General features: G+C 40.8%; 1 protein-coding gene across 5 annotated transcripts in view; it reads right to left on the bottom strand.

The window, feature by feature from the left end:
* LOC128767966 (intermembrane lipid transfer protein VPS13B-like) overlaps window positions 1-26,214 on the bottom strand; it is a 252,311-nt gene that overhangs the window by 104,582 nt on the left and 121,515 nt on the right. For 4 of the 5 annotated variants that reach the window (XM_053880401.1, XM_053880404.1, XM_053880405.1 and 1 more), the window contains 6 exons: window positions 24,978-25,149; window positions 22,392-22,506; window positions 19,027-19,168; window positions 18,185-18,448; window positions 17,923-18,076; window positions 16,187-16,298 (listed from right to left, as the gene is read on the bottom strand). In XM_053880401.1, the coding sequence (XP_053736376.1) occupies window positions 16,187-16,298; window positions 17,923-18,076; window positions 18,185-18,448; window positions 19,027-19,168; window positions 22,392-22,506; window positions 24,978-25,149 (959 nt within the window). Of the gene's footprint in view, window positions 1-16,186; window positions 16,299-17,922; window positions 18,077-18,184; window positions 18,449-19,026; window positions 19,169-19,685; window positions 19,744-22,391; window positions 22,507-24,977; window positions 25,150-26,214 lie in introns of all 5 variants that reach the window. The other variant, XM_053880402.1, reaches the window with a different exon arrangement.

The following is a 26,214-nucleotide window of genomic DNA, read 5'->3' as shown; positions in this document are numbered from 1 at the left end:
TATGGGTCTATAAAATTAGGCTTTATGGATCCAACAGCTTGAACCACTACTGTTTTTTCTCCCCTTTCGATATTGATTGAGTGTCTCTGGGCAGACAAGCTGTTTCACATTAGCATGCAAACTGGTTTGTTGTGTGTGTACTTTTGAAGATGATCATTTTTATCTGTGAAAATGAAGGCCCTTTGGCAGAGCACTTTGAAGTTGATTACACTTGGTTTGTAGCAATTATTGAATTCTGACAAATGTTTAAAGCTATGATGTTACATAACAAGGCCTCACTTGGACTTCAGCAAATGAACACTGAATTTTTCCCCCAAACAAAGTCAGAAAAATGACGGCCATATTAGATTAGGATCACATACGCCGCATGCCTCGCACAGGGCCAGAGCAAACAGGGAACTTGATAGCTTCAACACTGTGTCCATCTTGTTGATGTTATTGTCAACCTTAAAAAACTGTTTGTTCCAATTGTAATCTCCTCCCAGCGAACAAAAGGCACAGTGAAACCTAATACAACAACTTTCCACTGGTAGCTTCCGGAGACTGAAATGTAACCCTTTATATCAGCTCATATGCAGAGCTGTTGTTTTCCTTTTACAAACAGTAGGTTTTGACTTATTTATTGTTTACATATTTATGGCCTTACAAGTTTCATTTCAACAATCTAATCTAATCTAAACATGCAGCAACGAACACAGTGAATTAAAAAAAAAAAAAAAAAGTTTATTATATGAATCATAAGTACAACTAAGTCAGATCTCTCCCTCGCCACAGAAGCTGAGCATTGGCATACACAGATAGCTGCCCATACCACAGAGAGTGGGCACCATTGTGGGCAATACAGAGAGCAGGGAAGTTGTTTGGTTGCGAAGGTGAGCAGCTGACAAAGCTATCACATCTTTTGGCCAATCCTGAAACATGAAATGACCAAACCTGAGCAGCTGGTGATGAACACAGACAAGACAGTTGGCAGATCAGGGCATTTCACCGTCTTACTGGAGTAAAGATGCCCAACCATCTCCCACTACTTGGCTTTAACAGGGTCACCGACAACCCAGTGCGAGTCACACGTAGATCGAAGGCCGGACTCAACCACCCCCAACTCCTAGCTTCGGGGACAGAGACCTGGCAGGACTCCAAGGAACCAAGCCATACAAAGCTCTGCCATCCACAGCTTCACTCGGACACGTCACCTAGCCACCCACCCAGCAGAGACCTGGCACCTGTCAACCTAGGCATCACCACTTGCGATGGCTTCAAGCCTCACCCAAGCACGCTGGAGCCCCTCTGAACTGAGAGTTCAGCTCAGGACCTACAGTGAGACCACACACACCCAATATGTCCAAAAACATTGCAGTGGAATGTGAAAACTGCTGTGCAATGACTCTGAATAGAACGTGTCTACTGCTTCTACCAGTGTTTACACCAGTGCAATTTGTTTACAGTTCATAAGAATGCCATTTCATTGTTCATTGCTTATTGTTTATAAGTCTACGTATTGTTTCTACCAACTTGCACTCTTCATTTCTTAGTCTTGTTATCCAGAATAATGACAACATTGAATCTTGAATCTACCTTTTTTGTATGGAGTGTGTGTGTGGAGGGATACATCAGCAACATATAGGCTTAGACAGCCAGTGTTTCTACTGTAGGTACTCCTGTACTCAGGTTAACCCTCTGACTGTACTCAACCAAAAAGGTTTTCTCTTGCCCCACTTCAGAATAGACTCCGAAGGACCTGGGAGATGAACTGACCATTACAGTTACATTACATAACAGCAGTTTTCCCATCATTTAAATGCAAGATAGAGTTTCTTTATCAGCCCACAAAATAATGCTTGCAGGAAGACCCAGCTAATACATGATTTAAAAAGATTTGGCACTAGCAATTACAATAGTATATAATATAAGCCATACAGTGTTAAACATTGGATAACAAATACAATTTGTTTGAAAGAGCTGCTACTCAGGATTTAAAGTGTTACAGAATGATCTAACAGCTTTCCGCTTGCCAAAATACCAAGTGTCTTAGTAACTCTTTACAAACCAACATTATTACTTGGTCATCAGAAATATTAAGCCAATAGCAAAACAATACATGAATTGATATGCCGTGGTCTGAATCAAATGAAGAATTCAATCCCAGAAGAAACGGAGGAAAAAAGGACCAACGCTTCTGTTTTGCTGAAAACCATATAGAGGACGGTCCAGGTGTAAAGAATTAGAGGGGATGGCACATCAAACAGACTGCTTAGCTTCTTTCCTGTAACCGTTGTAGCAGGAAATGCTTCATTGCATCCTGTGAGCTGAATGAGGCTGACAGGACAGACAAACGAGACGACCAAATCAAGAGCGAGGTTGAGAACACGCAGCAAATGTACGACAATATATATATATATATATATATATATATATATATATATATATATATATATAGTCCATAACTCAACTGCACGTGAGCCCTTAAAAGCTCCATTTCAACAGTGTAAGACGATAAAAAATATATCAAGAGAAGTTACAATAACCATGGCTTCATCATCACTGAAAAGTGGATGGATGTCTTGCCAACGGTTGGACAGTCATTTCAACATAAAATGAGCAAAGCACATTCAGTTAATCATTTTTTGTTTCGTTCCAGCGATGTGTTCAAAACTAAAGCTGAGCACGGGTGTGATGACAAAGTGACAGGGGTGGGGTGCTGATCGGCGGGCTGTTGTGTGTGAGAGTAAGTGTGTGGGGTAAGTTATGGAGAGAAGAAAGGGGACCACCGCAGTAGAGCTGTCTACATGGTGGCTTCACATTTCCCCCTGTGGTTATCTGAAGTCTGCAGCTTAGGTAACATGAATGACATTAATACACACATGCATGCACTCATATGCACACATGTACATCACACCAGTCGGGCCTCAAGATCTAATAATGTATGTACCAGTCACGCAGCAGATGGAAAGGGCTATCCTGACTCTGACGGAATAATTATAATAGGATGTGGGCACACACATTATATTGTATATACAGGCATGTGCACTATATATTGGGGGGCTGTAGCCCAAGCCAGAAAAAGTGCTTCCATTGCAAAAAAAAAAACACTATTGTGATCGGTTCATTTGGATTTCCAAACATTCTGCAATTTTCTAAAACACATAATGAAATTGAATCACAGAAATAATACACTTTAAAAGCACTTCAGTCCATGTCTGTTCAATACCGCTTCAGAGCATATATTCACACCGTCCAATTTGAAGTAACAATCTAAATAACAAAGAGAACTGAGATTGTGTTTCTAACCTAATCCATCTTTCCTGACTCATTCAAAAGTTTCAAATGTTGAAGTCCTCCTCTCCACGATGCAGTATGTCCCTCATCATGATGGTGCTCTGTTATTGCTTGATGAAGTTCTCATGCATCATCATTGAAGTCTCAGCAAAAGAGAGGATATGAGTGTGAAGACCACTCTTCAGTCACAATGGGCTTGGCTCTGCCTCCGGTGTAGCTCTGAACCTGCAGACCACCACATTAGACGGGGCCATAGCAGAGACTTCAGATGACAGATCTAATGCATGATTCAAGTGACTTAGTTCAGCGTTTTCAAGTCTTGTGTTAGAAGACCCAGGACACATGGAGGGCTGTGTCTCTGGGATGACCTGGCCTTGGGGTCCCACCAGAAGAGCTGGAGGATGTGTGAGTACCTGCTCATACTGCTCTGACAATCCGAATAAATTAGTGTTAGAACCAAGGACGCGGACAGGACGGTGCATATCAGCTCGGTTGGACTGATGAGGTTTATATGGGGTTTAATGGAGGCGCCCCTGACAGCAGCTGTGAGCAGAGCCAGGCTGAAGGTTTCCTCCTGACCGATCACAGCAGAGGGGGCGAACACAGCACAGCCGGGAGAAGGAGATGTCAACTCCTGCCAAAGGTGTTTCCCATGGGCAGGGCCTATGCACATTTTCAAATGTAAATATGTCATTGAGTTTTGTGAAAACAGAAATATATTGTTCAATAAGGGTCTACTTCAAAAGACACACCACATTAGTACATTAGTTTCACTTTAAAGAACAAATACTGTAGTACTAAGTGCAGTCCAAACAGTTTCTAATAAAATATATCAATACTGAGTCTACCTGGAACACACCATTCATACCCGGTAATTTAGTGCTATAGTCAAGACCAATATCAGAGCATACAGAGGATACAGTAAAGGACAAGACCAAGATCAAACTGAATACAGAATACAGAAGTCTACTAGTCATATACAGTAGATCCACACATATTTCTTACTGCAACAATGATCATAAATTAAGAACTGAAATGCTGTATGGTAGTTGGAACAAAACAGGAGTTTATTCTGTATACAGTTGGGTCTCGGTCTTGTCCATCTCATTGGACTTGGTGTCTGTATGCTCTGTTCTTAACTGCAACACAGCAGATTTTCACTGGCTGCTCATAGCAGTACCACAGCAGAGGGCTCTCGAACAGACATTTTGTCTGCATGGAAAAGGTGTGTTAACTATTATCATCATTTTGAACTGGGCACGGATCCTTTCTTTTTTTAATGCTCTCCTCATGAAGGGGTTTGTAAATGGTTGATAAATGCAAGTGTGTTTTGTTTGTAATAACTCATTTGTCACAGGTTATGGTTGCCATTGTAACAAAAACTACAGTATACACATAGTGTACAATATAAAGTTTTTAGAGCACAAACTACTTTAGATAATGATTCACAAACTTCAAAACCTTTTAAACCCGCCACCAGAGAGGAAAGAAATAGAAACAGTGAAGTCACACAGACACAATACTGTATTACTGAATACCCCTCATAGTCTGCCCTGACAGCTTCAAACCACCCACACAGGATGCCAGAACATCAACATGTCATGAGCAGTGAATAAGAGAGGAAAAAAAAACAACAACGCACAAGGCTGATGTCTGACTACACACATGGACGAAAACACAAACCAGATGCACACACAGTTTCCCGGGGCACCAGCACGCATGTCATCCTTTTGACAGGGTAACACCGGTAGAATTTGACTGTCATGCAGCAGTTGACTGCAGAGCTTCCTACTTTGTCGTATGGGAGTATTCCTGGACCTCTGGTATCCTGCTACAGGATAAGCTACTTATGCTTACCCACTGAGTGAGGTTGGAGTCATCTGCCCTCAACCCCTGAATGCTTCAGTTCTACCTTTTTTTAAATGACTCTGGGAGCGATGAGGGGTCAACATCTGTCAGCATGTATTCTGACCTGTCTGACAGCAGTGTGCAAAAATGCACATGCAATTTCCAGGAATCTTTCTAAAGGTCTGTCACCCTGTGCATGGACTGCAGCTGCAGCATGGAAGCATTGCTTCAATTCTCTCATATGTGCCTATGTCACACATGTCCACTGAATATAGTATGTAGTCATCCAGAGCAATGGGCAGAGGTCAAGTGAGGTGATGAGGAGAGTGCCGCCAGAGTGGAAGTGGTGGAGAAGACTGTAAGGGGTGATCTCCAGCTGGAAAAAGAGAAAGCTACATAGGACAGGAACGATGCAGATACGAGGCTTGCCATTCAGTATGGCTTAAAGACAGTATTTGTCACATCTACAAACGGGAGGCCTGTCATACAACAATACACACAACATAAAATATAATTGAGTACAGCTCAAAATTTTCCACGTTCTATACGAAACATGGCTAAAAACATGATGATAGTACTATTTGAAATGCAAAGGCTTATTTTCTCTGTAAAATGCTAACATTTTTATTCACCTTTTTGTTTCATCACCAGCATTACACAGAGCTAATGACGAGAATACCATCTAGCTACACGTCACAACACCATCCACCATTTCCTTCTGTGTACTGCCTATTGCCGTCACAATGAGGATTCAGAGTGAGATGCGGGGGCACCTTGAACTGACTGGCACATATACCAACAATGTAGAGTTATACTAACCACCCTTTTTTTGGACGGTGGGAGGAATCTGAATTGCTTGAATAAGACACTGAAACACAGAGAGAACACACAAACAGAAACTCAAAGGCATGTACGGTACACTGACAGCGCCAGCTTTATTCATTGAAATGTATCATCCGGACACCAACGCATGCTCCTGCAAATAAAACATAACTGTTATACAAGTTATGTTTCCGCCACAACCAAGATTCTCATTTAACACTTTGGGTTTTCATATTTTCATCATCCCTGTATTTTAGGAAAGATTACTATATTCTCAAAATCAGGTAATTCTCAGAAGAGAAATGCTAACTGATATCACCCATGCCAAAATGAAAAGTGAGGGAAAATAAGTTGCGGTCTGCCTGTTTGAATCTCCAGTGGTGAGCTCTAATACCCCATCACTCCATCTCCGCTGCGTACTACATTGGAATCATATGCATAGATGGCCATAAAAATGCATGGCAGGGCCTCGGCTGGGGTTTTCTCGCCCCTAATCCCCCTAAACCTCTAACTGCAGGCAGAGGAATACAAGTGTTGTGGCGCAACCTTCTCACAGAGCCCAGAGCCTGAGAATAACATCACAGAGGCCACAGATATTTATGGAATGAACCACATGCAGTATACAGAAGTCAGTAGACACCACAACACAAGACCCCATATACGGCTCCCTGCTCATATACAGTGCCAGCCTGAAACTAAAGTAAAGTCAGAAGCTAGTGATGTGTGAGCAACGGGACAGCATGATAATTACAAGCTCCATAGAACAATAGTCTCGGTTTCACCAATTTCACAAATGTGTTTAACAATTAGGGTTTGTTTACAGCTCTGCATACATTAGACGCACAGCAAGCTCAGACCCTAAGATCCTGAGAGCCACACAAAAGTACATGACGCAAAGTGTGCTGTGCTCCAGGGCTGCCTCTCTGCCTTGACATGCATATCATCGAGGGCATATAAAGCCCAACTAACTGCTCCTGATCACTGACCTCGGAGGTGTAGCAGATTCCGTTTTTAAAGACTTTGGAAACGGCATCCATTATCTTGCTGTGAACACAAATATGACTGATTTAATCAAAAAGGGGAATGTCACTTCCCCGGTTTGTGATTGTGAAAGAGATGTGATATTCTGTTGCTGTTCAGCTGCAACAGGTGTTTCATTTGCTGGACTTCTACACTGTTTGTTTTGGCCGACATTCAAACCCTGACCTATTTTAGCTTCTTATATTGAAATGAAAAAGGGAAAACATGAGTACACATCCAAAGATTGATGGTTGACCAGAACACGTCCGGCTCTAATCATGGCGAGTGAACAATGTAAAGCTGAAATGAAACCCATGCGTCCGGATCTCTCAAAGACATTCTTGTTCGGGACGTTTTTGCAGTTATCCTATTTTACCTCAAAACTGACTGCTGGGTGGGTCACGAAAATGCATGACGGGCTGGCTGGCTCAAATTCAATAAACCTTTTCCCTTACTTCCCTGAATGAAAAAAGAATCCTAACACAGACTACATCGATATATTATACACTAAAAACTGAGCTCACTTTCAACAAAAAATATAATACGGTGGAGACTTTTTCAAAAATGACACACACATGCACGCACCTGGCCAAAACAGACCAATTAAATAATAGATTTACTGCCTTGGTTTAGTTTCTATGAGAGCCTTCAAACAACACACTTTACAAAGAACAAATATAAACTTGCAAACTAACATGCACTCACTTTTCAATGTCAAATATCAAAGCCCATTATAGTTTTTTGGCAAGGGGATTCCCACGCTTCACTTGCTGTACCGTACCTTCATGTAACTTTGCACGAAGAGTGAAACTCAATAAACTGCAGGGATTGATTGAAGTCAAAGGGAAGACTTTCCAAGGTATTTGTTTTCCACTTAGATGTAACAGCATGAATATAAACTGCACTGACTCAGGGAGTTGAACTGACCATGTGTCAAAATGTGTTACAAGGATTACATTTTCTCACAATGCTCAGCATTACAAAAGACAAGCAAACCGTTGGTCACTACACACTACACACACTGCACAATTGAGCAGCTACGTGCAGGCTCACCCAGCTATTAGTACGTTTATCTAGGACTCTTAGCGATAACAGGACTCTGACTCTGTACTTATTCCCACTTTAATGAACCTTTTGAACTCCGTCCATCACAGTGTGGCGGTGGTGCGTATTAGGGCTCAGATCATTTTGACGACAAACAAACCTATTGTAATAAAACTTTCAGGGTTGGTTGGGAACGGAAAACCTTACAATACGCCACATTTCCACCAAGGCCGAGGCTGTCCAGATCGGCTCAGGTTGGGACCCTTTTTTTCGCCTGGCCCTCTTTGCGTCCCCACCGAGTTCAGGACTGTTTTGAGTTGGCAGGGACATGGGCGATGATGATTACAACGAAGAACAGCAGGATGTAGCACGAAACAGGATGACGGCAGCATAATAGAAGAGTCTCTTTTGTGCTGACTATGCAACGGGTGCAAACTGGTGCATTACCAATGGCAACTGAACAAAAATGGGGATTAATGACTGAGAGTTACACATTCAGAAACATTCTGAAGTCATCAAATAATGAACAAAGAAGTGTCATGATGCGTCCAAAAAGATTAATGATCGAGTCATATTTTACAGTGCCCCTCAATGAAAGTACACTTACTCTGGAAAACAAAATGGACTTCATTAAGAAACATCTGAAGCTGAGAGAAGAAGAGAGAATTGTAGCAGAATGGTATTTGATGTGGGATTTAAATGAACTTCTATACATTCAAAATAAGACAACAGCGACATGAGACGACCACAAGTTCACGCATGTTACGAGTGATCGTCATGACGTGGTGGCTCGTTCAAATGCTGATCAACAAAGGTGTCAGAAACTATGTGATGCCGCCAGATCTTGATTCCTGCACTAGAGCACTGCTTTGTGTTTTTTCCTGTGAACTACTGGACTGTGTGACACTACACTTCGCAGTGTTCTTCACAGCAACCAGGGGTTGATGAAGCCAGACTCTTTAAGCTCCTTTTGTTTGTTGGACCTGTTTTTTAAATGTATTTCTGAATTTGGTGATTCAGTAGATCCCTTGTTATCACATGCTGGGTATTTGGGAAACACACTTGTCAAGAGTCAATGACAAAAAAGGATTTTACAGAGGAAAATATCTTAAGTTGAAGTCAAAGTGTAGTGAATACACTATTTAAAAAATATATATTGTAAATTAAAGTACAAGAACACATACCAAAAAGAAACCTAGAACACAGGGTGGACTCCAGCTTGTTTTGTCCACAAGAACAAACAAAATGATTTCCCTGAATGCAACAGCTACATCACTTTTCAAAACGATTGCCGGTGTGAAAACACAGACAGATGTGCTTGTTATTAGAATTCAGGCAGCAGAAAACACGTATGAAAAGCAGCTGTAAGGTGAGGCAGGCATGATAAATCACTTCCTCCAACATCAGTGAGACTAGGAATACTTTCAAATTGAGATACTGGATTTGACCAAATCAAGCGTTTTAGAGCAGCACCTACACTTACACCAACAGCACGATAGATTGAAATGATGGTGACTGAACATGTTGATGAAGGCATCAGTGAAACTTCAGTATTAAGTGGTAGAATCAGCTCTATCGACAAATCAATGTGGCCAGGATAGAAACCAGCAGCACCTCAGCCCTACTCATATGTTACTTTTTCAACTTTTGCCTTTTATTTCAGACTAATTTCAGGAAAAAAAAAATCTCTGATTTCAACTGTCAAACATTGGTAGTTAAATTATTATAAAGTCTGTAAGTTCTCATCGGTTTTAATGACCAGCCAAGTATCCCAGCTAGTCATTGCTCATCATAAACCTGCTCACAGAACCTTTAGTGGTTTGAAAGCTGCTCCTAAATCAGTATATATAAGAGCAGAACCTGAGAGTCAGCGTGTGTGGCCTGAGCTCCCACTCCACGGCAGCAGTACAGTGAAGCCGCCGCACTTTTCACTGGTGTAAACAAATGTGGAAATAGGGAACTTGGCAGCAGACTAAAGTGAGTGATGAGGCAAGTGTGCACTGAAGCATCTAATGAATCATTTGGTGGGAGGTTTTATGAGGGAAAGAAAGACGAGGAGGGAACACTACAGAGGGGTGGACCAGCTGTGTTATGAAATATTTTACAATTCACATGAATGTCGAGCAAAAATAAAAAAACAGCTTAAGCTTTGCACAGACACCTGAGAGCATTGCTCACTGCCACAGCATCAGGACAAGCATGTGAACAGCATTAAACTGACTCCTAATCCAACTATTAGTACAGCAGAAGCAGCAGCAGCAGCAGGAGGTGAGTGTGGGTGAATTTACCAAAGTGTCTCGTGATGCAGTGACAGGATCACACCTCAGCAAAGCTAGATGCTGAGCTCAACTCCGACTTCTGAGAATGGATTTTAATAGTTAAAGCAATCACAGATTTGCTTCAACGGAGTGTTGCATGAGTCTGGTGAGCCAACATTGAGACATTTTCAGACTTAAAGTATAAACTGGTTGTTTTATTTGCTATTTTAGAACAGTTATTGGAGGGGAAAGCACTGACACAAACATACAGTACACATACTCGATATGAAATATATAGCAACAGACAGCAAACACAACTGCTACTGTATCAATACATAGAGCAGGGTCTCATGCAGCGCTTCATGGTCAACCACAGACCACAGGGTATCACAAATACGCTCATAAACAAGCTCCACAGAGCAGCCAAACAAAAACACCAGTTTTAATAGTTTAGACAGAATTCTATTTTGAAACCAGAATCAAACTAAAACTTGATCCAATGACTGTATATACCAAGGACTCCTTGCTGGATCCAAGCAGGTACTAACATGGATAGCTGTTGTTCTGCCGTAGCTGCTCATTATAGCTCTAGACGCTGGATCAATACCACCAACGATGCGGTTTCCATCCAAATGTTTCAATGATTTTAGCAAATATTGTGAAAATGTGCTTTGTCAATTTCTATTTGTTATGTTGCGATAATTGAGAGCATGCCACGAGATGATGTCATCAGAAAGCGTCAAATAACACACACGGCCGACGTTTCTTTGCCACTTTCCATCCATTATCTTTATTCAAAGAAGTGCTGTGTAAAAAGAAAGCTGTTCTGCCGTCCACACGGATCTGCTGTTTACCAACGATTCGGTTCAGCTTTTACCGTACGTCAGAGACTGTCTGGGCGTGTGTGTGTCATCGTTTATCCGCTAAACCTGTTTCCATAGCAAAAGCATTATTTTCTTTTTATTGATTCGCAGAAAATCCACCTCCACCAAGAGTGAAAACTTTTCTTCAAATTTCTAGCCTTTCCTTCAAGGTTTATTTCTGCTATTTGTGAAAATTCAAATAAAAATTGGTAAATGGATCGAAGGTCACACTGGGGTGTCGAACAGAGGGGATATTAGTTGTATGTATATTTAATCTAACTCAGGCAACACACACGACTGATGCATCAGAGCAAAGATGAGGCCGACTCTCAAACACTGTCACACAAGTGCTTACTGACAGAAGGTGTTCTTACAAATTGTTATCACACATTAATGGCTTTGGATAATGAAAATGATCGAAAGCCCACCGTACCCCACCCCAGTCACATAGTTTTGGTTGTGCACAGTCAAGTCACAGCTGCAGTAGAACCCCACCAAACCGAGGATGACCAAGTTTAATCCAAAGGTTACGTTGCAACATACTGTGGGTTATAGATTGATCCAGCAGGTTGATGGAAGTTGAACCAAATTCCCGATGCCTCAGCCAAGGGTTTGTCAGTAATGGTTTCAGTGGTACTTTTGGAGGCCTCTATATTTTCTACAACTATACTTTTATCCTGTCTGCATTTCTTTAAGGCATGTGGACAAAAAGGGGGTCAGTGGGGTTTATTCCTTCTTGACAGATGAAATCACTTAGTGAGCATTTAGAAAGCGTAGAGCGCCCTGTTTTTGCACTACTCCAGGGACACAAAACCTTTTTTCCTTGTAACCTTAGCATAGCAGCTACTGGAGGAGATGGGTGGATGTGTAATGCTGCCAGTGTTTTTTTATTACTCACAGACTTGGTCCTGGCTTCAGTGAGCTGTGTTTATCTGTAGAGGGGAGATCCCCATCATGAGCTCTTATTAGTACATATATGTGGGCTACACCAGGAAGCCGTTCAACGCCCAGTAAGAGGGTTGCTTATTTACCACAGCGCGCTGGGACTCCAACCAGTCTAACCATCATGTGAGTGATTTGGGAACGTGAGACCAGGAGGAAGTAACACATTCACATTGAGGGAGAGGCATTGGGATTATTACCCGTGGATCAACAGCACACTGTACAAGGCTGCTAGAACAAAAAGGAAAGGTGAAGGGAATAAAGATTAGAACCTGAAAGTTAAAAAAAAAACAAAAAAGGGGGAAGAAAAAGGAGCAGCAGAGGGTTAACATTAAAAGGAAAATATAAAATAACAAAAGACGTTTTTTGGATTCTGCTACATCATTTTTGGCTTGGTGCAGTCCTCAGAACTGACACAGCACCAGCAGTAGTTTTTTTTTCCTCAGTTTCCACGGAGACGCATGCATGTGCACCAATGAAAACAGAAAAACATTATTTTGTGGGATAGTGGGATTCTCCTTCAGTCTCTGTCTAACAGACTATGAGGTAATGAGTATGTGATGGAATCTAGAGTTGTGTCATTAAGGTGTGGGGATGCCGGGAAATGTGCAGGATATTTTAGGAAACAAACACACACGCATGCACACACACACACACACACACGTGCAGACACACCACTGCCTGCCGATGTCATTTAGAAATACATGTGATACACATTATCAATTTCCGATGACAGGACAATAGGCACATGGTGGCGTTAACGCTCAATAATCCAGGACAAAAAACAGTCACAGCACTGGCACCATTTAACTTGTTGTTGCCATGACAACATTTGAACAACAATAAAGATTCAAATGAAGATTCAAAATCAAGATTGCAATGACACTACTTGATCGCTAGTGTCCAGTCCAGTATATATATATATATATATATATATATATATATATATATATATATATATATATATATATATATATATATATATATATATATATACATAAGACATAAGCACACTTTATTATTTTCAAGTGTTAACTAAAGTCACATAATCTACAGGTTGCAAGGTATTTATTACACTGTTGGCTGCTGGGCTTTCAATCAAGTGGTCAGGAACATTAGTGAGGGAAAATAAGAGTATAAGATCTGCCGGATTTTACAGAGGTTCTTAACCACAAGAAAGTTGGGGCTGAATGTGTGCTGGACATTCTCGGGGGCCAGCACTTTTACACTTGGGAAAAGCTTGCCTTTTCAAGACAGGAAAATGATTTCAGCTGTGTAAATTGACAGTGGCCTTGTAGCAGAAAACAGAGCGAGTCAAATGGTGGAAGCCTTCAGCTCTTCGTCATTATTCGGTTTCGTACAGGATCCAGAGGGAATCCACCCGTTCGGGATAACAGCAATTCACCTTCACGTGGTTGAATGAAACGGTGTTAAGTGTTACCAAATGAACATGGAAGAGGACATCAATTCTCTATTGCAGCTTTACAGTCACGCCGGTTTATTTGACCTTCTTTGAGGATTTGGAAATACACTAAATGATAAATACACACGGTACCCAGAGAATGATGAGGTTGAAAGCTGAGCTGAAAGAGAAACAGCTTCAGTGGCCCAACGTCAAGATATACTGTCAGGATGTTTACACTTCTGAGCTATTTTCGTCTATACCCTTCTCTTGTCTCACAGGGTGGCATTACGGTAAATCCTTGACACCGTCATTAAGAGGCAATCATCGCTTAGACAGTAGACAAGAACATTTTAGCTGTTTAGATCAGTGAGTCATTTATGACAGCGGACGAAATTAGCGGTGGATTTGAAATCCGAATTGCAGCAAATGGCTACCGGGAATCCGACATACCTCTTCTAGCTGCAGATGGTTCTCAATTGTAAACAGGTACTGGTTTGCATGATTACAGCCACTTGCAATAAGGTCCTAGTAAAGACTCGGGGCGCAGCGTGTGGCTAGGCCAGCGAAGTCCATAACAATGCCTCGAATCAACATTCTTTAAGCCATGAGACCAGAAGTGTGATCATCCTAACCTGGAGGGCATATGTGAACAAGGACGTTTGGGGTGGTTTGGCTGGGGTTGGAAGAATGAACTCTGTGGTTTGACATCATTTGGGCTCGGCTCCATGGCTGGAAGTGGTGAACACTGACTTCTGTGCACAACTGGAGCTAGCAGCCATCTTCCATGAGATGTATTTTCATGTGAACAAGGCTTCTGCAGTGAGCAGTCACTACACAGTTCACAGTTCTGTGCCCTAGCCTATGTGGAAATAGAATTAAATGCAAATTAAGAAAGGTCATTAAGATCATGTTGAATGGAATGAATTAGGTGCGTAATGACGGAAAGGGTATATAAATCACCTAAAAATACCAACATGTCAGAATATACCTTGAATAGAAGGCGGTAAATATGAATCAATAATAGTAATTAAATAAAATTAATTGTACTCTCCATGTGTGACAAACATCGTCTCAAAATGCCTAAAATGCGAGGGAGTAAATCATCTATCGTAGGAAGCACTACAATTTTGAAGCGTCTGAGGACATAAAAAGGGGAAAAAAAATCTACATTATTCCAGAAAACACTAGTATATGCAAGATACATACTAGAGGTGCACCGCGGTATAAGTGTATAAGTACCTGAAAGATGAGTCATGGAGAGATCACTAGTGTCACAGTATTCCTGGTGTCTCAGCCTCAAGCACATACTCAAGACCGCATTTTCAAAGTCTAGTCTTGGGAAAGACTGCATTTGGTCTTGTCAAAGACTCAGGTCAGACCAATCTAAACCGGAGCTGAGAGACACGGGCAGGAGTGAAGTGAGGAGTCACGTGATCTGCTGTATGACACAAGAGTGAATAGGAAGCTCTATAGGACGGTGGGACAGTGAGGCCTCCTATGATGTATGGTCTAGAGACAGTGGCTCTGACACAAAGACAGGAAGCAGATTTAGAAGAGTCTGAGTCGATGATGCTCAGGTTTCATTGGGAGTGACTAGAAATGTCAAGATTAAAAACAAGTATATCAGAGGGACAGCTCTGATATACTGTCCCTCTGATATACTTGTTACAGTCTTGACTCAACCTTGCCCCCTCAACCTCTGGTTAGGTGGTCACCACTACAACACTACTGATGGGACGAGCTGTGAGGCTGACTGATCAAGCAGTATGGTGGCAGAAGTGGAGTCTGAAAACCTACGGTATATTATTACATGTGTTTGTTTTGTGTTTTACGCTTTTATGGAGAAAAAAAGACGATGGTTATGAAGTCAAAAGTATGATCCAGGATTTGTTGAAATCCCTATAAAAATATGCTCTCTATCAAGAATGGCCACAGTAGTAAGCATGTAATGATCCCTTAGCCTCATGGGCCACATGCAACACCCATCGAAGTAGAATGTTGAATTACAAGATAAGGTGGTCTGTTCCGTCCACTTGTTGTTCATTTTCTATTTTCTTTCCCTTCCTTACACATCGTACGTCACCTCATATCTCCCTCACAGCTGCACAAAGCATTAGACGTCACTTTTATCTCCCTTATTACACGTTTGCCAGCACAAAATCTGCCCATTCACACAAATGCTTTCTCACAGACACATGGTGGAGGGCTGCGGTTTGGAGGCAGCTATGACACAATCCAGATTCTCTAGCTGCCTGTATCAGGCAAATGTGTTTTGCACTGAGCCATTTCCCTCAGAAGTCCAGATTTTTCCTTGCCTCAAAGCTTTGATCCACATGGCATCAGAGGCCTTGTGTCAACAGCCTTTTGTTTTAGCAGGAGGGCCCAGGGGACCCTCGAGGTGTCATTCATTTCTCTGCGTCATAGCTGATGTTGCTTTACCACTATGAGGTGCTGTCACTTTTTTTCCATCTCTACATTCAAAAAAGCACATGTATCTTACCCCTTTCAGGCAAAGATAGAAATGCGTGTGCAAATTTTCCATGCCTGATACATCAAATCAAACAAAACAAGTGGGCAAACATTCAGAATTTGTGCCTCACTGTAAGATCACATCAATCATGCCACTTCTCTGTGTGTGTTTATGTGTGTGGTGGAACAACAATAAATATTTAGTTGATAATCCATCACATTATGAAGACATTTCTTACTGGTAGATGTCTTTCCGCAGGACAGTGCGTGTCAGAGGGTTATCAGCCTGAGGAGCCATGCTGAGTGAGCCCAACTTCAAGACCAAAGTGTCTTCTCTTTTCACATGTGCATCTGTTGACAACATATGATTGTATATTAGAGATCAGATGGAATATATATGCTGGTCCTCAGAGGTCAGACCTCATAAGATTAGTCATCAACCTTTGATCTTTTTTTTATTTTTTAATCAAAAAAAAAAAAAGATGACAAACTGAAAGTTCAGTGGAAATTCTTTTTTTTTTTCCTTCCCAAGTGCTTTTGCACATATTTGAATCAAGAACAGATGTCTTTTTATCGACACGTTAGTCGAAAACCATAAAAGTTTGAATCATTGTGAAATTAGATACATTATTAAAAATGTTATTCCCTGTTTTTATCATCTGAAGTCAGTTGATCTAACATGCATTTCAGTGCCATTTATCATCCACTGGAACTTGATTTCGAGAGAATGAAAGATGCATGCTAACCATAAACCATAACCATAAATCTAATCTCAACTCTCTGAAACAAACCAAACCAACCAAAGCAAACCCTAATACAAAACTCTTCTTCAGATTGAATAACCAGTTGCTCAGTGAAAATGGATTGCAAGTGAAGTTACATTTGCATTTTTTGTCACCTCCTTCTACATTTTAAGAATGTATGGTGATTTTTTTTGTGTATTACCACACATTTAATATCCCATAGTTAAATACAAGTCAACTATTGCAGCGCACATATAAATGTACTTTCCAATACTTCAAAAATGATATGTCATATCAGAACATATATAAAGTGGTCTACAATTTACAGAACTCTGTAGAAAAATAAAAAATTATAGAAAAATATAGAAAAAAAGTTGGAAAAAAAAGTACTTTACTACTACTTTACTTTACAACTGTTTGTGTAAACAGTTTTAGTTACTACTTTCTACTAGTTCACAGAACTTAGGGAAAAACATGCTAATATAAGGCTAACACTTTCAATAGGGTAACACACATTAAGTATTAATAAGCTAGTTACACGCTATCTACTCTTAATAATCAGTAATTATTGTGTTGTGTAGGGAGAACTGTTGCTGACTATTCCAGAGCAAATGTAGTCTGATTTAACAAAATGCTAATCTGAGCTTTATAATAAGGACTAATGTGTGGTTAATACACATATGAATCAGAAGTTTGTTTATGGTACTATATGTTATAGTGTAACTAGTATGCGATATAAAGGCACTTCATTGCAAGTTTTAATATCTTTCCGATATTTGCTAATTTATTTGTAATTTTGCTCTGACCTCCTGAGGGTCGCACAAATTTAGGCAAAGGGCCACATGTGGCACCAGGACAGCACTATGCCCACCGCTGTTCTCCATCATTATACGTACAATATTGGAATAGTTGCATGTAAACAATGCAAATTATACAGCAATAGTTACCAGGTGCAGTGGTTACGTACAATATTTATATCTACGAAACCAAACACCAAACAGTGTCATTGTGATCTACAGACAAAACATTCATGGTTTTGTGGGTTTTGTGTAAACATACATCATTTTTGGAAGGGCAGTCACTTGTCTGAGGCTTTCCAATGACTTGTTGACAAAAGGACCACAATGTGACAATAAATTGACACTGAATAGTTTCAATAATTTCATGTTTTAAAATTATGTTTGAAATTATTTAGAATATTTTTTGTTGAAAGGTGAGATGTGTGCTTTCACCTGCGGCTAAATGCTTGTCTGATCCAGGGCAAAACAGCCTGATCACACTGGTGTTGATGTAAATGAGTGGCAGAGAGCGGGAGGATAGTGTGTGGCTTCTCATGGGCTGGCCGGTGGATTTCCCACGCTCTCTGAAGCGCCTCGGCACTTTTGTCTATAAAAAACAAAAAAAAAAACAGTAACAAATATTTTGTTAGAACCTACTGAACATGAACAACAATAGCATAATGAGGTTTTAATGTTTACTGAGTAATTTTCCAACCTGAAACACTCCCGCCACATTGGCCAGCAAGGGACACACTAGAACCACATCGAAGGGCTGAGCAGTCAACAGGATTTCCCTCAAGTACTGAGGGGAGCTGTCTGCCAGCAGGTCAGGGGCTAACTGCTGACTGGCTGTGGTTGTGCTGCTGCGTGATGGCCGGCTGGTTAGCTTGTGTCGGACGTTTTTAGTTATAGCTTGCGTATATGTAATGGAAAGGAAACCATGTTGCTGGTGGGAGCCCTCCAGGACTTTGGCGGCCGTCTAGCCAGAAGAAGCAGAAATTACAATGGTGCAAGACAACATGACATAGAGTGTGTAATAGCTTTATGGAGGCCTGACATCTTGGATGTGGATGACTAAAATTGTGAATAACTAAAATTTCAATGTTGTCAATACTTTAAAAAAGAAGTCCAGATTAAAAAAAGAAAATTACCACTTCCAAAAAAGCAGACTCCTCCATCATCTTAATAACCAAACTTATTTACTTATTTACTTAAATCAATTCAGTTCACCCAAGTAGGGGTCCTCAAGCACGATGGCTCATTGAAAACAAGGTGAAAATGAATGTATCACTACTTAAATAAATAAAGGCATATTTTTCGATTTGAGGGCTGCAAAACCTCCATCAACAGAAGGACACATGCAACATGAATAATGCACACAGTATTAGATTATAAGTGAGTAATTTTTTTTAGACTTAAATCACAACATACACAGATGCTGTTCAGGAATTCAACCCCCCCGACTTTTTTTAAAAAAAATGAAATTAACTCCATTCTTTTCTGAAAACAGCTGTTGCAGGAGGCCAAGCAAACAACAAAGAAACGCTGTACTCTTACAGGCGGGAAAAACCCAGAAAAGTGGCTGAAAGATTCTTGCTTGCTGACGGGTCGAACCAACAGAGTGCGTCTGTTAAGCTTGTCAGTGCAAGAGAGGACCACTCCTCCGCAGCTGCCTGAGCGCCGAAGACCCTCATCCAGACTGAAGGTGAAGAGAGGGATAGGATAGCAGACGAGATGGCCAAAGAGATAAAAGGGAAGAGAGGGTGGAGCACAGAGATTTCAAAATTACATTCAATCAAATGAAGGCAAAAAAGCACACAAGATTAAACCAACAGAAAAATGCACGACAAGCTCAACATTGAGGAATGATCCTGGGAATGGTCTTATACTACTCTGATGACAGTTAAAATGCAGAATATTTAACAAGATTCCAATAGCATCCCATCATGTGATGCATGTAAAGGAGACAAAATTGAGGCAGATTCTAGTATAAGACCATCACCGATACAAGAACGAGAGCAGATGACTTCCCCAACTCAGTTATTGCTTAAATTATCTTAAATCAAAGCCACGGGAGAGACAGGGTTGACATAATGGCCGACATTATCCGCAACGCTGTCTTTCCAGTGAGAGCAGATAACATGGACCTTGATCATGGCCCTAATTGTTTTATTAAAAGAGGCCGAGTGCTGCTCTGTGGCAGACAGAGGCCTCACCACAGCGGTCTCCTTGCACTGTAGAATGAGTCCTTCATAGTGCCAGTCAGGCCCTGGTCTGGAGAGACACACAAGTATGGAGTTAGACCTCTGGATCAATATAAAGAAAAAAAAAAACGCGATGAGCCAAAACATTTCTGTGCGACGCTGGATTTTGCAGCGGACACCTGTGAAGTAAATTAACTGGGGGAAAAACAGTGAGACAGAGAAGAGAGTCGATCTCTCACGGGCATCATTATTTCAGCAACCAGGGGAGCCAAATCATGTGCTGAGCATTACTATCCCTTCACATTATGGAAATAATACAGCGTCAGCTGCATTATTTCACTTTCACAGCTTTGCAGTTCTGAGGCGGTTTCCTGGTCACCACACCGGTGAGCCAAATAGTTTGTGTGTTAGGCCACAGCGTCTACTTAAAAAGTCCCCCAAGATGACTCACACGTTGATGGATCCCAAAAGACACTCTTTTATATTCCTCTGGTCATTCAGTAATACGACCATAAGGTCAGCAGGCTTAGCATAAGAACCCTAGTTTGAAACGGGAACACCATAAATAAAACCATTCACTGTTTCATGTTACAGAGGTGTCAGGCCAATAAGAGAAAAAGCACCACCGTTTTTTCCTGTTGATTTGAAGTGTATCAGACAGTTTCCAACTCTGTACATAACAAACATGAGTATTGTGTGTCTCTCGACCAGCTTTGCTATATGACGGGAGTCCAACTCCCACCTAGTGATTTACTACTCCTGAACACATGCGCTGCTATGACTCCACCCTGTCTCAGTGTCCTCCTGTTTTGATTGAATCAGAGATTCAATTATATAGTTACCTCTCATATTCACTTGAACTCCCTGACTTTCCACTCATTTTCTCGCTGTGTGATAGCCAAGAGCAGATGAGCCTCCGTTTTGTCTGTCAAGGTTGATTTAATCTGACTCACTCCACACGAATATCCTGGGCTGGGTGCTGAAAATACCTTGCAATTATCTGTTCAGGATGATTAATATGGACTCCCAGTGTGTTCACTTGTGTGTGTGGGTGATGCAGATTACAGTGGGCTAACAGCCCAGTGGTCCTCTGCTGCGTCCTAAACAACTATGACTGTAAACTGGCTTGGAAGACGTGAGTGCTTTTGCCTGCCAGAACTTTGGTTGGTGAAAAGTGCAATGGGACCATGCACACTAAACAGAAATAAACCAAGCAATGAGAAAATTGACCCATTATCTACTTAAGAAGGCCAAAGGGTCTACTGAAATGATTAAGCCTGGCTGCGTGTCAGAAGCAATTGCACACACACCTGTGGGACGCCAAGCACAATAATGACCCACAACACCTCCGTATTTCACGAGGAAGCCACCAACGTGGCGCAGGCCTTGTTCGACTCAGCCAGTCGGTGTTGAAGTCATTTAGCCATGATAGAATATAAGCAGCAAGAGAGCGACCGAGGGGTCTTTCCATAAGCGTACCAGACATGACCCACGTCCATAACTGAGTAACTCAGCAACAGTGACTCCCAGTCACAACCATCAGCTGTTAGCAAATCAATCAGTCCATGAAGTCGAGCTCTCTGAGGCAAATATACCACTTTCACTGCCTCACCTACTAAGATGAGAGATCCTTGACAGAGATGCAAACCAACATGAGCTCTTTCTTGTGGAGCAGAAAAGTCAATGTGCCCGCAAACTAAAATAGTATGAAGGCTGTCGTAAAGACAGTGAAGGAAAGCTAATGTGGCCATTTTCTTCATCACCTTTGGCCATAGTGGGAATTTTGGTCAGTGGGCGATTAATGCATTTTGTTTTTTGTGAAGGTCAGTGATGGACCCGACGCAGAAAAAAAGATAATCAACAGACTGCTGCGGTTTTCCTCCTCTAACAATGTGTCTGTGAATAGAATCAGACACCGCAGTCTGAGAGAAATGAACGACATATTGTCTGAGAGCCGCATCTCAGTGAGTCAGACTTGGGCCAGCCGAGTAACAATTGAACTCATCCAGCATTTTCTAACGTCTGTCTGACTGTGAGTTTGCTTGACTGTGGCCACAACCGCCAGAGCAGATGTCTGGAAACACGAGGACACCAGAGTGGAAATGCAGTCACAGTCCAAAGGAGCAGTGATGCAACAAAACCTTCCAGTTAGACACAATAAACATTTAAGACAGTTCATATGTCAGTTTAGTCATGTTTTAGACAAACAACCTCAATTTAAAAAAACAATGGCAAACTTGCTTTCAAATAACTGCACAAACTAACTTTGCTAAATGCTTCTTCACTGTACTTCTCTTTGAACATTGCCAGGGCCTGACCATATCTGTTGTGTATTCCAGCTTTATTTGCTCCCCAATATTTTAAAGATAAACCTTTATGTTCATACAGCTTGTGTCTCAATAAGTAGAATCTAATGGGAGCGATTAACATAAGTGTGTCTTAAGTAAGTAGAAAGAAAATCCATTTGCAACAAGATCATTTTAATTGCACTGTTCATTAAGTCATACACTTTTTTGTGTATTTCCCAAGTGAGTTCAATCTTTACGCTCCGCCTCATTCTCTCTATTAATGACGTAGAATAATCTGTAACAAAGCTATCCCTAAAAAATAAACCCTTACACTTAAAGCAAGTGACAACTATATTTTGATAACAACAGTATTTGCAAAGAAAAAAGCGTGTCTGACAATGAATGCTGAAAAATGACTGAGTCTGAATACCTGCATCTGAAGTGGTCGATATTGAAGCTGCCAACTTTACACTTGATTTTAGTGTAAACATCCTGGACATCGACCGAGGCGCTCAGATCCTCCAGTTCACTGATGACGCAGATTTCTGATTAAAAACAGAAAACAGAACTGGTCAGCTCATTCACAATGTTCCGAGACAGTGTGAAGACCCATTTCCAGGAGAAACTATTAATCATGAGTCGAAATGCACAGCAGAGAACAGTGTTACATACTGTAGCTTCACAACATCAATTATGTTTTCAAGTTTATGTTTTCAATCATGGTTATGTTTTCGTCGACCATGGTTTGACTGCCTGTTTGCTTGTGTTGAAAGGATATGGACAGATTTGGACAAAGTTGTCAGGAAACGTGAAATGGGCACCAAAACAGCTCAGGTGGGTGAGCGTGAAACTTAAGATCCCGGAGCCTTATTCAAAACTGGGTCGGCTGTCACATGGGATCACTTTTACATGTGTGCTAGTGGGAGGTTTGCACTCACTGAGTGCTTTCTGGTATCTTATCTTGACCTTCCCAATCACTTCAAATGAAAACCTGAGCATTGTCATTTCTAGTTCTGCTTCCTGTCTTTGTGTCAGAGCTACTGTCTCTAAATCATAGGTCAAGACAGCTCTCACTACTGACCAACAGTGTAGAGCTTCCCTTCCACTAGACTGTAGCTGCTACTCTTGAGTCACAGATCACCCATGAAGGGCTGACGCAAGCCTGACATGCTCCTAGGAGTGCAACAAAATAATCAATGTTGCATTACAAGTAATGGGTGAGAGTAGACTTGTGTTATTATTACTGAACAACCTGCAGAGAAAATTATTGTGTTAAAATGAAAATGAAATGAAATGCATGAAAATGTATCCTATAGCTCCTTTAAAGATACATAAAAACAATAACAAAAAATAAAAACAGGAGAGTTCGCCCTTCAAAAGTCGTCTTTGCACAAAGCAAAAGTGACAAGCCAAGTCAGTAAACACAGATGCATGTTTTGATTCAATAACATCCAGAAACAGGATGGAAGTATAATGTTGCTATTGACAGACACAGGCTCATGATGCTCAGCAAAAACACCGAGCTCCCTAGTGATGAATTGCTGGTGAGGCAAGAGAAATGTACGCTTTATTGTGGATGCTGCTCGGAAAGAACTGTCCCACACCGTACGAACCCAAAGAAAGCCTGTCTCCAAACACACTTTTGATATTGATGAATGACTTTTCTGGGAGAGGAATGGAAATCCTTAGTCCTTTCATCTCAAAGAAGAAAAGCATACCGCTGGTTTGAGCTGAAAACACACAGTTCTGGCCAAGAACTTCTGGTATGGCTGTTTTTCCATTTCTCTTAAAGAGACTCCCGTCTTATTTCCTGTGCACTTGAAGACATTACATCACTGCAAATTGTTTGAAGTTCATATGTTCAGTGCTTTTCCTCTAAGAGTGTATTCGCGATACAAGGCCACTAATGTGTTGCATGTGTACGACTGTATTGATATCCTCTTTGTAATACTATTTTCAATAACCGGTGCTAAGTTGATCTTGCAGCTCAGATGGCATATATTTAAAACAGAATCCATAAGAATGCTTAGTTAGGACGTGTCCAAGTTGAACCATCTCTGTGAGGTCCTCAAAGACATTCCTCATCCACCATTAAACATTTTAATCTGGGTGTTCTGGGAGGCAGATGCTAGATATTACAAGGACAGAAATAAGGTAATCAAGCCATTCACAGCTACAGCGAATCCAAAAGCAGGAGGGCGACAAGTCACTGATTCAGTTTAATGTCGACAGCTTGGCCTGTGTGCGCCAGTCAACACACTGGCACGTCTGTTGACTCAAGTGCTGCATAAGACTTGAGACCATTTCATAAAACAACCACATGGTTTTAGACATTTGCACTTTATCTTCTCTATATATTAGTAAGGAAGACGCAAAACAATTGTCAGGCAATTGTTTTCCTTTGTCACTACTGTTCCCAAGGGATGACTAACAGAACAAAAACAGTGATTTATAATGTCAAAGATGACATCAAGAACAACTTACTTTTCTCAACATTAATAAACTGAAACGCACAATGCAAAACATAAAAAACAGTTGGAAAAAGTCAACAGTTATGATGTGGGATCCCTCTGAGGTTCACACCTGCTTTGTGAAAAGCAATCGCTTCAATAGAATTGCAGCCGAAGCAAGGAGAAACAATCCAGAAATCTGGGGAAAGACTTAGGAATATAATCACTTAGCAGTGGCTCAGAGCGCAGATACTGTTTTATGGGTTACAAACGGTATAGTAAATTACAGAATTTCAGCACTATGCTCTGCACAGCACATACTGTATAGTAGCTTGTCCGGTGTAAGAATCTAACGTACAGCAGATATCAGTAAATATTAATTGGGGAACTGATCAGGATGCAGGAAGAAAAGATCAAGGCAATATGAGGCCAAGATCCAGGGAGTGTATCGCTGTGCCTTCAAATCAATGATAAAAAAAATACATTTCAGCGTTTCCGCCAGGATTTTTAGAAACTGTGGCCAAATGTGGTGTATTTGTTGACTGAATACAAAACGCATACATTACCTGTGTTTTTGGAATTTGAATCCAAAGTAAACAGCTTCACGGTAACTTTAGGTAACATCCACTGCATCCAGAGGCTGACTTTCCCACTGGTGCCTCCAATACTGCTGGTTTGTTGCTCAAGCGTTACTGTGTCAGCAAAAGGACCATCGTCTGCAGCTGGTACAGAATCACCCTACAGGAGCAGAGCAATGAAAGTTAAAGTGGAGTGAGTCATTTTCAATACTATTTCTATTACAGGAATATTGACCCATGTTGATGGCATCACAGCTGCACTATTCATTCAATTAAAATGAAAATAAATTGAAAGGACAAGAAAATTATGAATGGATTTAATGCATTAAAGTATTAACTAGTATTGAACCTTTCGTGGGCTCATTTGGAACATCATTTAACAGTTATCACCTGTTACTTGTGTTTCAGTTAAGAACGTTCCAATGATCTGTGTCGGTGAAAAAGCTATGGTAATATAGAGCTCTAAAGGTGGCTCACTTAAAATCATTCATTTCATTTCAAATTATCAATGGTGAGCAAATTCTAGTTCATTAAAAAAAAAAAAAAAAAAAAAAAAAAAGAGAGATTTAAATTCTTGAGGTGTCACGCTATCTTGCAGTTTTTTTTTGCGGGGTGAAGTCTCGTGTGAAGACAGTGAAGATAATGAAAAACAATTTACAACATTGAAAACACTAAACAAGCGTGCAACAGAAACAAAATATTAAAAGGCAGTAAACGTAATTATGCCGTTACAAAACAAAACAAAAAAAAAAGGCTGAGTATGTAGATCACGGGTGGGCAGTTAAATTCCCTAAAGGGCCACATTATAAACTGTAACTGTGGTGAGGGGCCATCATGCCAAAAGAAAGGTGGCGATGACTGTGAAACGTGAATAAAAAATCTCAAGGACGAAATGAAGCATAAAAGGATCAATGGAAGCAAATATATTAAGAAGTATAAATATGGCATGAACCCTACAAAAAATCATTTTACATGCATTTATTTGAATAGAAATCATAAAACTATGAGCCAAACATCGAAGATGAAAAGGCAATTCATTTTAAAATATATTTAGAATTTTCTTTCAATGAATTTTGAGCAAAACACAAAAATGAAATGGAAACAGGATAAAAAAATAACAGAAAAATTATATAATATTCAACTTATAAGTTATATAGTTTTAGTCTGACCTCATGAGGGCCACAAAAACACAGGCAAAGGGCCGCATTTGGCCCCCGGGCCATAC

The sequence above is a fragment of the Synchiropus splendidus genome, chromosome 12 (genome assembly GCF_027744825.2).
Source record: "Synchiropus splendidus isolate RoL2022-P1 chromosome 12, RoL_Sspl_1.0, whole genome shotgun sequence".
NCBI classification, from domain to species: domain Eukaryota; kingdom Metazoa; phylum Chordata; class Actinopteri; order Syngnathiformes; family Callionymidae; genus Synchiropus; species Synchiropus splendidus.
The sequence above is the reverse complement of the archived record's forward strand: the minus strand, read 5'-3'. Positions and strand labels throughout refer to the sequence as shown.